This window comes from Pinus tabuliformis, chromosome X (assembly GCF_031772625.1).
Source record: "Pinus tabuliformis cultivar Carrire ecotype Pingquan chromosome X, CPIR1, whole genome shotgun sequence".
NCBI lineage: Eukaryota > Viridiplantae > Streptophyta > Pinopsida > Pinales > Pinaceae > Pinus > Pinus tabuliformis.
Genome location: NC_142308.1, coordinates 8675158 through 8687656, shown reverse-complemented (window position 1 = coordinate 8687656; position 12499 = coordinate 8675158). Strand labels below are relative to the sequence as shown.

The 12499-nt window shown below is 39.8% G+C and overlaps 1 protein-coding gene across 4 annotated transcripts in view; it reads right to left on the bottom strand.

Moving 5' to 3' along the window:
* Positions 1 to 12499, bottom strand: part of LOC149138017 (G-type lectin S-receptor-like serine/threonine-protein kinase At1g34300) — a 31176-nt gene that overhangs the window by 17317 nt on the left and 1360 nt on the right. Inside the window, exon 2 of one of the 4 annotated variants that reach the window (XM_089449651.1) lies at positions 9868 to 12015. The exons of 1 other annotated variant lie outside the window; for it this stretch is intronic. In XM_089449651.1, the coding sequence (XP_089305777.1) occupies positions 10109 to 11749 (1641 nt within the window). In that variant the 5' untranslated portion in view covers positions 11750 to 12015 and the 3' untranslated portion in view covers positions 9868 to 10108. Of the gene's footprint in view, positions 1 to 9867; positions 12016 to 12256; positions 12444 to 12499 lie in introns of those variants that run through there. 2 more of the 4 variants (XM_089449652.1, XM_089449653.1) reach the window with 2 other exon arrangements.

The following is a 12499-nucleotide window of genomic DNA, read 5'->3' as shown; positions in this document are numbered from 1 at the left end:
AGAAAAGCATCCTGCTCAAGATTCTACAAGAGGAAGAGGTGGACGAAGAGGAAGAGGAAGATATTTCAGAGGCAGGGGGGGCAGACATTCTCAAGGAGAAAAGGCAGATTTGCACTGCATTCGCTGCAAAAGAAATGGATCACATGATGCCTCTACATGCAAGCTACCATGGGACAAAATTGAGCAGAAAATAAATCAACAGAAAGGTAACACTGATGATACAAACAAAGGTAAAGCACCTGAATCCGCTCACTATGTTGAGGCACAATGTAACATTGGAGTAAATGAAGATTTGTTTAATGCTTCACTTGCTTCCTGGAAAAACGATTGGTTGCTTGATTCAAGAGCAACCTATCACATGACTCATAGAAAAGATTTTTTTGAAGATTTTACTGACAATGTTGATGGAGCAGTATACTTTGCAGATCAATCAAAAATCAAGCCATCAAGGCTTGGCACAATCAGGCTTAAACTGCCTGGTCTTCCAGACTTTCTTCTGGATCATGTTCTATATCTCCCACAGCTCAAGAGAAATTTGTTGTCCTTGGTCCACATCCGCCAGCAAGGTCACTCCATTCATATGTTTGATGGCAAGCTTGAGGTAAGAAAAGCATCTGACCACTTACTTGTCATGAGGGGAATAGAAGAAGAAAGGCTTCTCAAACTGCAAGGAACCTCTGCTCATGCACAACATTTCTCATATATTTCTCATCATGAAGAAGGTACACTTCCATCAAGTTTATTATGGCATGCTAGATTTGGACATTTAAACTATGACAGTCTCCGCTTATTGAAGAAAAATGGTGTTGCTGGTTTGCCTACAATTCCTAGGAAACTTAAGCAATGTGATGCTTGCATTCTAGGAAAGCATAGCAAACAGTCTTTTCATGATTCACATTCAAGAGCACATAGGAAGCTTGAACTCATTCATTCAAATTTATGTGGTCCAATGCCTGTTCCTTCTGCAAATGGAAATAAATATATCATGACATTTATTGATGACTACACCAGAATGTGTTGAGTTTATTTATTGAAGAACAAATCTGATGCTTTTCAAACATTCAAGAATTTTCATAAATGGATTGAAAATGATGCACAATCTCATATTGGGTCTATTCGCACTGATAATGGAAAAGAATACACATCAAATGAATTTGAAAACTATCTTCGCCAACATGGCATCAAACATCAAACAATTGTGCCTTATAATCCCCAACAGAATGGTGTAGCTGAAAGAATGAATAGAACAATCTTGAATATGGTATGATCCATGCTTTTCTTCAAAAATGTAAAGATAATGTTTTGGGCTGACGCTGTTCTAGGTGTTGCATATATAAAGAATAGATGTCCATCTAATGCTATAAGAAACAAGACTCCTTATGAATTGTGGTATGGACATGTTCCTTCGGTAAAACATCTCAGGGTCTTTGGTTCCACCTGTTATGCTTTGATACCAAAGGTACATAGAAACAAACTTGGTGCTAGAAGTCGTAAGTGTATCTTCCTGGGGTATTCAAACACCTCCAAAGCATACCGACTCTATGATGAAGTAAATAAAAAGTTTGTTGTATCTAGAAATGTAATTTTTCTTGAATCATCCAAAACTGACAATGTTATTGAGCGGCAACTTGATCGCTTGGATAAATTCGCAAAAACAAAATCATTTCAAAAATTTGATAATCAGATTCCACATCTTGAAGGGGGGATTCCTATACTAGATCAACATGTGGAATCTTCTTCTGAAGAACATTCTCCCCCGCATGGAACTCCAACAACGGATGATGTTTTAAGTGATGTAATTGATAGAATTGGGAGACTCAACCTTGATTCAGTCCCAACTCAATCAACAGAGCGGCCTGGACCATCTCAGAAAGGTCCCCCAAAGTGGCTGACGAAGACACTTGAAAGTGTTCATCCTGATGAAATTGGAAAAACAGGAACCAGAAATTCAAACCGACAAAATGGAGGTGATGTAGATGACTCTAATTCACCTGTTGATATGGATGTTTCTTATGATTGTGAATTGAATTTGTCTACAGATTTTGAACCAACTTCCTTCAAAGAAGCTGCTTCTCATGATGAATGGAAAGAAGCAATGCAAAAGGAGTAGGATGCCCTCATAAAGAACGGCACTTGGAAGCTGGTTGATCCTCCATTTGGAACCAAACCAATTGGCTGCAAGTGGATCTACAAGAACAAGTATAAAGCTGATGGTTCACTTGACAAGCACAAAGCTAGGCTTGTGGCAAAAGGTTTTGCACAGAAGGAAGGGGTCGATTATGAGGAGATTTTTGCCCCCACAGCAAAATGGGCCACCATCCGGACACTCTTTGCACTAGCAGCTCAGAACGGTTGGAAAGTCCATCAAATGGATGTAAAAGTTGCTTTCTTGAATGGAGATCTAAAAGAGAATGTTTTTATGTCCCAGCCTGAAGGATTTGCTGTAAAAGGACATGAACATAAAGTATGCAAACTTGTGAAGTCCTTGTATGGCCTCAAACAAGCACCGCGAGCCTGGTATGAAAAACTAACTAAGCATCTTCTGAAACTCAATTTCAAACATTTTGATCTTGATGATGCAACTTTATTTGTCAAGAAAGTTGGCAAAACAGTTGTATATCTTGTGGTATATGTAGATGATCTTTTAATGACAGGGAACAATGAAAGCTACATTGCATCCATAAAGAAGGAATTGGGAAAAAGTTTTGAAATGACTGATTTGGGCTATGTTCATTACTATCTTGACATTGAAGTAACCCAACATCCAAAGTCCATATTTCTTTCTCAAAAGAAATACATTGGAGATTTGTTGAACAAGTTTGGCATGACAGAGTGCAATCCTCTTACTACTCCAATGGAACAAAAGTTGAAGCTCACGTCTATTGAAGGAAAGGAATTTGAGGATGCAACAAAGTATAGACAACTTGTAGGAAGTCTCAACTACCTAACTACCACCAGACCAGACATTTCATTTGCTGTTGGAATACTCTCCAGGTTTATGCAAAAGCCTTGTGAGGGACATTGGTCTGCTGCAAAAAGAGTTCTAAAGTACTTGAAGGGAACTCAAGACTTTGGAATCAAGTACACACAGGTGGATGACTTCAGCTTGATCGGATACTCTGATTCAGACTTCGATGGAGACAAAGAAACTGGGGTATCTACTTCAGGATATGCTATGAGTCTTGGATCAGGAGATGTCTGCTGGAGATCACGCAAACAATCAGTTCCAGCAGATTCCACAACAGAAGCAGAATACGTGGCAGCAGCTGAAGCAACAAAAGAATTTGTGTGGCTCAAGAAAATTCTTGAAGATTTGCAGGTAAAACAAGTACAATCAACTCCACTCATGATTGACAACACCTCTGCAATAAAGTTGGCCAAGAACCCAAAGTTCCATGATCGAACAAAGCACGTCAATACTAAATATCATCTGATTCGACATCATGTTGAGGCCAAAACAATCCATCTTCGTCATTGTTCCACAAATGAGCAAATTGCAGACATCTTCACCAAAGCGCTTGGAAGGGAAAAGCTTGAACAATTCAGAATGATGCTTGGACTCACCAACATCTCTTCAGATTAAGGGGGGGAATGTTGACACCTAATCTTCATGATTGGGTGAGTTTATGTAAATAATTAAATTAGGAATGTGAACAGTCATCGGGAAATGAACTGAACAATCACTCCCTATTGTATATAACAAAGACCTACCTAATGGAATTAAACGAATCAGTTTTTCTGCCTAATGGAGTTACTGCCTGGCCTGACAAATTCTGAATATTCTTGTGAAGGAAATGACAATTGTAAAGGGAAGGATAATTAAAAGCATGTTCAGTCAGGAAAGCAGTTGTATGAGAAGCCACTAAAATTATTTGACCTTGATTTTTTGGGAAACGAAGGAAACGTTTCCTTTTTTGGGAGGAAACGACCCCTTTTGGAGTTTCCGTGTGTATCCTGTTTTTGGGAGTGTCGGGAAACGACCCTAGATGACCCCACATCCCCAGAGGGCAAGGGAGCGAGGAATCACGATTTCCAGGTGAGGGGACGCGTGCCTGTGGAACACTGCCAAAAACGGATGCAAAAAAACCACCCAAAAAAGATTTTGGGGTCCGCTGCCCCTAAACCCCCACTGCAAATGGTGCATTGTATAGCATGTGGAGGTAGTCATGCAAAAAATATAACACATACCCAACAATTTTAAAGCCGTGACTCACAACCCACCTAGACACCAAATTGGTGTATGAGACCCCCTTGTTTGTGGGACAAAGGACCCACCTCCACACAGAAATTTGACTGCTAAAGTCTATGTAGATGTACATACTCTATTCCCCTCTGGATTTGAACCTGTGACCTCTTACGAGGAAGCACATGCTCTTAACCATTAGGCATGTTAAAATTTTAATATTCTATGTATTTTTTAGTAAATCAATTCCCCAGCCAGTTCTGATTCCAGGTTTTGAAAATTGACTTATAATTGATTTGTTCACAAGGGGTATCAGATTGCATAAATTGGTATCATAACACTCACTATCTATATGAGTGTTGTGTTTTGAGCACTTTGTATTTGCAAGGCTTCAAGTTGTTGGATTTATTAAGTATCTTGATGGCCCCTGCATCAAATGGTATTAGAGCAGGTGGGCACTGTCAAGCTGATTTTTGTGAAGAAGATAAGACTTGGATTTGTGCATGCAATAGAGCCCGTGAGGAGCACTGGTTGAAGATACATAAAGGGTTGTACAAGAATATCAGGAAGGATTGCTACCTTGGACATTGCCCAGCGAATAGAAAGAACAACAGATCAATGCAGTGAAAGGAGTGGAAGTCAGGAGAACAGTGAGGGAGAGGACAATGATTTCAATGAGGAAGAAGAGGTTTTGACACAAACACCTCAAAACCTTGAGGACAAACTGATAAAGGCCATTAGCAGAATGGATACAAGGAGCCTGAACCCTGAAGGGCTAATTGATTGGATCAGTGAGATGGACAAATTCTTTGATTTTGAAGGCATCTTGGACCCAAGGAAAGTAAAGTTTGCACGTGCAAAGTTGTGGGGACATGCTTCCATATCATGGGACAACTTTCCGCTAAATAGACAATACAAAGGAAATGATCAGATCAAGCATTATGATATCACAGCGAATAGAAAGAACAACAGATCAATGCAGTGAAAGGAGTGGAAGTCAGGAGAACAGTGAGGGAGACGACAATGATTTCAATGAGGATGAAGAGGTTTTGAGTCCAAACACCTCAAAACCTTGTGGACAAACTGATAAAGGTCATTAGCAGAATGAAAAATAGATCAAGAATGGATACAAGGAGGAGCCTGAACCCTTAAGGGCTAATTGATTAGATCAGTGAGATGGACAAATTCTTTGATTTTGAAGGCATCTTGGACCCAAGGAAAGTAAAGTTTGCACATGAAAAGTTGTGGGGACATGCTTCCATTTCATGGGACAACTTGCCGTTAAATAGACAATTCAAAGGAAATGATCAGATCAAGCATTATGATATCATGATATGCACATTAAAGGCAAAAGTCTTACCTGCAGATTTCTCTCTGAACCTGTTGAGAAAATTGCAGAACTTATGGTAGAAAGAAATATCCGTGAAAGACTGCACTGAGAAGTTTTACACACTGTCCATCAAATCAGGTCAAAGTGACGACATTAAAGACGTTTTGGACAGGAATGTGAATAGACTCAGGGATACCATTCAAGATGAACTTACCAGGGCAAACTTTCATTCTGTAAGTGAAGCTTATCAATTGGTTTTAAAAGTTGAAGAGAAATTGTCTAGAAGGCAGCGAGATTCCAGAGAGAAGGGAACTAGAAGACAACCGCTAATAGACCACAGAGTAATGACAGCGAATGTAGATGCACATTCTCATGATACAGAGCAGAATCTTAAAAGAAAAGGTAGAGAAAATGATAGGAATGGAGGCACATTCACTGGCACTTGTTTTAAGTGTAGGGAGCAAAGACATAGGGCATACCAAATGTCCAAGGCACCGAAAAAGAAGGGAGAAGGAAGGATGCTATGGCATATGTCACACAAGAAGAAGAAAACTAGGCAAACAAAACAAAGAACAAGTTCAGGCAGCACATGGACAGAATCTTCTGTTCAGAGGAGTACTTTTGCAGCCCAACAAGTAGCCTAAAGAGAAAGAACCCAAGCGGAATAAATCCATATTCAAGACCAAATGTAAAATTGGAACTGCTGCAATCTCATTATTGATGGAGGCAGTGCTGTAAAATTAGTTTCTAAGGAGGTTATTCAAAATATGAATTTCAAGTCTATACCACACCCTAAACCATACTGAGTAGCATGTTTGTAAGAGGGACATCAAGTGACAGTGATTGAGCATTGTTTGATAAAGGAACCACTTAGAAGGGCACTAAGGCATGTGGATCATACTCCATGTGGAACCATATAATTAGTGAAGAAATTAACCCAGTTGACACCGTCAACTTTGATTAGCGAATTTCAAAAAAACTCAGGGTCTATACAAGGAGAAATTGTATTCATTAGAAAACAATTTTTGGTAGCTCAGGAGGTTGGAGGCTCAGGAACGGACAGAAAAAGTTCAATTGCTTGGAAAGTTTAAGGAAAAATTGGCCACAGATCCTTCTTAAAGCTCGGGTGGAACATTGTGATTGCTCAGAGGAGCTCATGGCAGGTCTGCAGACTTGAATGAATTTCATCAAAGTCTTGTGGAGGTACAATGAGTCCCTAAGCCTGCACGTAGAGGTAACAGAGTTGAATTCTGCAAACGGATATTGTTAGATCCCTGTTGAGGTATTTTGCGGTAAAGGCAACAGGCCTATACACCTGGTAATGTAAGAAGGACATTAACTTTTTTGTATGAGCATGAAGAAACAGAGTTACTAGGCAAACAAGGTAAGATTGTATTGAGTTGAACGAAGACACAGCTATTGAGCCTGTAAACCAAGGCTGATATAACTTTATAAGTATGGTTGACTGAAAACTGTTAGCAGTGATACCTGTTTTTGATTGTAGTACTTACTGTTTATTTCTGCCAGAAGAGTCCAGTACTTTAAGTATCATTCTATCATGACATAAAAGGCTAGGATATTATTGACAGTTATTAAAAGTCTTTGAATTGTGCTTGTGCAATGGATGCTGCATTCATGTCATTTCTTTCCTTACTTTGCTAGACATTCTGAGAGGCACTCTGTAGCTCCCATGTTTCCAGTTGGCATCAGATTGCATCAAGTTGTGTCTTAGCACTGTCACTGTGTGTTGTGTTGTGCACTCTGTATTTGCAAGCCTTCAAGTTGCTGGATTTATTTAGTACCTTGGTGGCACCTCCATCACAAATACCAAAGAGGTAGCCTCTTTGGTTCCTCTTGCTCAATGCCCTATAAGGCAGGTTATAATGGGCTCAAGTTCACAATGCTTTCCTTTGGGGATTTGAGAAAAGGAACAGGGTTTCCATATAGTTAAGTTACAAGTGGGCTCTGGAGTATATGTCTCTTCCCAAAAAGCTCTAACTGCTTTTGCTTTGTTTTTGTCATTAATGAGGCCTTGCAGTATGTATCCGTTGGATTATCAAATCCTTCGAAAATCTTAAATGGATATCTTCATCTCTTACTCCATGCTGTGATATGTGTGTATATATACACACTTAGATGGCAAGGCTTGAAACAGGATTATTTGTCAACCATAACTCTCTTTAGCAATTCATTTTGTCCTAGACATGAAGCCTCTTAGGAAAAGTTGATTGCTTAGTGCATAGTTTAAAACTAGACTGGTCTGACTCAGACTCGGTCTGGTTTACCAATCTGAACCCTTCACCAATCCGACTAGGCTCTTAAACCGGTTCAGGGACCAGTCTGTTATCGAAATGGCCGAGTTGGTCCCTGACTCGGCCGGTTCGGTAACGGACCGGTCAGACCGGCCGAGCCCAATATAAACCGGTCCGGCTCGGCAGCAGAAAATAAAGGCAGGCTGCAAACTCCAAATTTTATTTATTTTTGTTTTACTAAATTGTAGCCCCTCTACCCTTTCCCACTCCTATAAAGGTAACCCAACCCCCTCATATTTCCTCACAGCTATCTCATCGCATTTGTGTGAGGAGTTTGTGAGCAGTTGGAGTTGGTTTTTAGAGCAGCATTGAGGAGGTTCTTGGGCGACCTTTGGAGCAGCATTGAGGAGTTGGTTTTTGGAGTAGCATTTGTCATTGAGGGGTTGGTTTTTGGAGCAGCAGTTGTATTGTTATGTTGTAAAGGCCATTTAAATTTTAGAGCCTCTTTGGTTATGTGTTTTTGTTCTGATCTCCATATATTACATAATACATGTATTGGGCAATGCACTGGGTGCCATTTTGATATAATAGATATATTCATGAGCATACTTTGATCATATGCTGTCTTCTCTCTATTACTCTAATGCTTTGAGTTTGGAAACATAAATGAAAATCTTTGAAAATATGTTTTTTCATTAAAAATTGAATATTTAGGGTAATTTTTACAAAGACCGAGTCATTGGAATCAACTAGTCTGAGTGGATACCAAGTCGAAGTTGACCCTCGGCCGGTTCTGAGTCCGAGTTTTAAAACATTGGCTTAGTGCCAAAATGTACCTTGGAAAAGGAACTCGAATTATTGTCAATCTCCACAATCCTAACATTTAGAAAATGACTAGAATAGATTGAGCATAAAAAAAAGTCCAATCTCTCTAATATTAATCGTTTATTATTAGCCAAGTTCCAAGGATAGCCATCTCCACAAGCTAAGCATTGTTCCTTCAAAAGATTCGTGTAGAGACCAAGTCTAGCATGTATCCTAGCCAGCGGAAAGATACTCCTTGGAAGCTGCTTCTGCACTTCTAGAATCTAAACCAATATGTCACTGACAGATTTGAAAAGTTTTGAAGGTTGTCAACTCTGTATTTATGTAGCAAGTGAGATCTGAATGACTGTGGCAAGCTCTACTTGAGCCTAAAGCATGCCTTTTTAGCTTGGCCTCTGCTATAACAAAGTCTAAACACCACAACATGCTTCTCTAAGTTAGGATTACCTCTGCTCATGCTATGGTAAGAAGATATCCATTACACATTTTATTTGTGGTGCCCAAGCAATGCTTTTATGGGCTTGGATCTTTGAATTCTCTGCCTCTACTATCAGATACTAATTCAATTGGGTCTAAGAACTACTTGGTGATTTGGCCGGTTGGTCTGCCAATTTTAAAAGAGAGAGGGAAATCCTCGAAGCATAAGTATCATTCTTTAAAAATAATAATCTGTTTTCACTAAATTCATCACCAGTTTCGTTTTATCTTACATTGTCAGCCATCTCATTACTGCCAATTTTTATGCACAAATTAAAACCAGGCAAAATCTGTTCAAAGGGAACTTGACCATTTCAAGAGCCTATAATTCATTAGGGTGATGCTCTATACATTATTAGCAGACTACCATAAGATCAACCATCTTTCGATGGAAGGAGGAGGCCACAGAAATAATAAACCATCCTTCCATCATGGATAAGCATTCCATTTTTGCCTAGCTCAATTCCCACACAAGAGAAAATAAAGAACAGAAAGAAGACCCTGCTTCCAACCATGGTTGGGGTCAGAAAGATGATAATAATGATAATGATGATCCAAATAAGGTTGCTGTTGTGGCTTAGTCCTTTATAACTCTGCTCTTCAAGATAGAAAATTGGTTTAGGTTTTGAAGTTACTTTTAGCATCTCTCCATATGTCCTCCTATAGCTTATGTTCTAACAGTAGCTGCTGCAGGTGTGCTGCCATACTACCCTACGTTTTTTATACTATCTAGATTAAGAAAATTAAATCAACTAGATCATATTTGCTAGAAAAATGAATAATGAATTATAATAGTAAAATACATAGAACACGCCCTTCTTTTTTAGTTTCATATTTCATACATTAGTTACCTTTTATGCAGTCCTGAAATCCATGAGGCAGCAAAACCTTCAGAATCCAGGTCCTGTCTTCATTGAGGTCCATTGATACAATGACATTTGCAGCTAGACACAAAAATTAGAAGATGAAAACACTGAATTGAGGACATTTTCAGGATATAGAAAGAAAACCCAGTACCCTTCTGAATTGCAATAGAACTACCTAGTTTTGGGGGGTAGGAGGAAGGGGTTTGACATGCTCAACAGGTATATTGTTGTCAGAAGATGGCAAATTTCCTGAGGAAAATGCCATTTCCATGATATGTCCTGAAGTTGGGGACATGAATACATCTGCAGAAGAGGAGGAAGATGCTGGAGGAGCAGAAGCAGCAAACACTGAGATCATGCTACCACTGGCACTAACACTGGCATTGATACTAGCACTGCTTTGAAGTCCTTCAAAAGATCTTGGAGTGGGTGGTTTGTTGACAGGTAAAACCCCCTCTAGCATTTTCACAACCTTCCCCATAGAAGGTCGCTGAGAAGGTTGCTCTTGGATGCACCAAAAACTAACTTGAATTGCCCTCTCCACCTCATCCATATGTATGTCCTCACCAAGCCTCTTATCTACAATGCTAAAAATATTTCCCTTTTCAAATTCCTCATATGCCCATGTGGAGAATTTCCTCTTCCCTGAGGAAGCAGAGATATCAAAGTTCCTTCTACCACTTATGATCTCCAATAAAACCATACCATAACTGAAAACATCAGATTTGGAAGTAATTGGCAAATTAGCAAGCCACTCTGGAGCCAAGTACCCTCTAGTCCCTCGAACACTAGTCAATGTATGGTTTCGATGATCCCTTGTATTAATGAGTTTTGCAAGCCCAAAATCAGAGACCTTGGCATTCAAATTATCATCTAGAAGTATGTTCTCTGGTTTGATATCACAATGAATTATGCAATCCCTACATTCTTCATGCAAATAGGCAATTCCTCTTGCAGTGCCAAGAGCTATATTGAGCCTTGTCTGCCAATCTAACTTCCTGGTTTGCTCTGAAGATTCAAAAAGAAAAGTATCCAAAGAAGTATTTTTCATGAATTCATATACCAACAACCTATGCCGCCCCTCTGAGCAAAACCCAATTAGCCTAACCAGGTTTAGGTGATGAGTGCTGCTTATTGTTGCTACTTCCATGCGAAACTGCTTGTCTCCTTGCTCGATTCCTTCCAGCTTCTTAACTGCAACCAAGCTCCTGTTATGAAATGTACCCTTGTATACTGTCCCAAAGCCACCTGAACCCACCTTCTCTTTAAAATTCCTCGTTGATTGTTGAAGATCTTTGTAAGAAAACTGAACTGGAGCTCCAGAAGCATACTCTAAAAGTGTGTATTGAGCCGACAATCCTCCAAAGCTAGGATTGTTTCTGCAGAAAAACCACCAAAATCCTGCCTCAATGATTACAAGGGCAAGCAGAGTAACCATAACAGCTACTGCAATTCCAGCGACAGATACTTTGACTGTCCTCGAAGATGTGGTTGCTGGCATCACTGGAGGCGGAGGCAGAAAGCGTTGCTCACCACATACCTTAATATAAGATGTTCTTGGAATTGTTATGGATTGGTACGCACTAGTAAAATTTGTTGTCTTAAAGCGGCACATTCCTGAACCATCATTTAAGACTGTGGCTGCAATGCAACTCTCACTCTTGAGACAGTTTTGCTGGCAGTCTGAAACCCCTCCATAGAAGTCATCAGACTCTGGAGGATAAGACAAAAATTCTGTATGCTCCAACTCCACCATGCTCTGGTTGTTTCTACACTCCCCGATGTCAATGTCCTGCTCTCTTTTGCATCCTTGCATTGGATCACTCAGATCCACCGCAACAAAATTTGCAGATGGGCACGTGCAAAAAGGTCCCGTGTTGTTGTAAACTCACAGCCCAAAGTTCCCACACCATCCATACACAAGGCATTGGTCTTCTACCGCACTCCATCCAACATGCCAGGATGTAGAGCTCTCATGATACCCATACGACCTCAAGTTCCCATCAGGGTTTAGCTTGATTCTTCTCAGAGTAATAGAGCTATCAATGTAATCACTGCTCCGAACAACCCAGAGCTGAGCACCTAAACATTTGTTTTTCCAGAAGTTAAACACTTTATGTTCTAAACCAGTTTCTTACATAACCAGCTCATAATGAGAGCCCAAGTGTAATTCTACTTTTGCTGCCTAGTGATCTAATATCATCCTACATCTTAATTTTTTTCCATTTTCATTAATTGTACACACAGAAGTACATATATAATAGTAACATACAAATTAGCCCAAACTCATCATAACCTGGGACTGATATGCACCTCAAGATTGCATATATTAAGTTTGATATATGCATCCTATAGCTTGTGCATATCATATTCAGGTTTAGATGGGTTGGGCTAGTGTCCCTATTCAATGCACTGTTACACGAAGAGTTGAACAACCACCCCAACGTTCACCTGGGTAGTAGAACGCACTGCGCTTCTGTCAGTGCAACTCAAGCGTACAAATATTTTTTCTGGGCAGTGATCAAATTTCCATCATACTTAAGCCTATTGCATATTCTCTCCAATG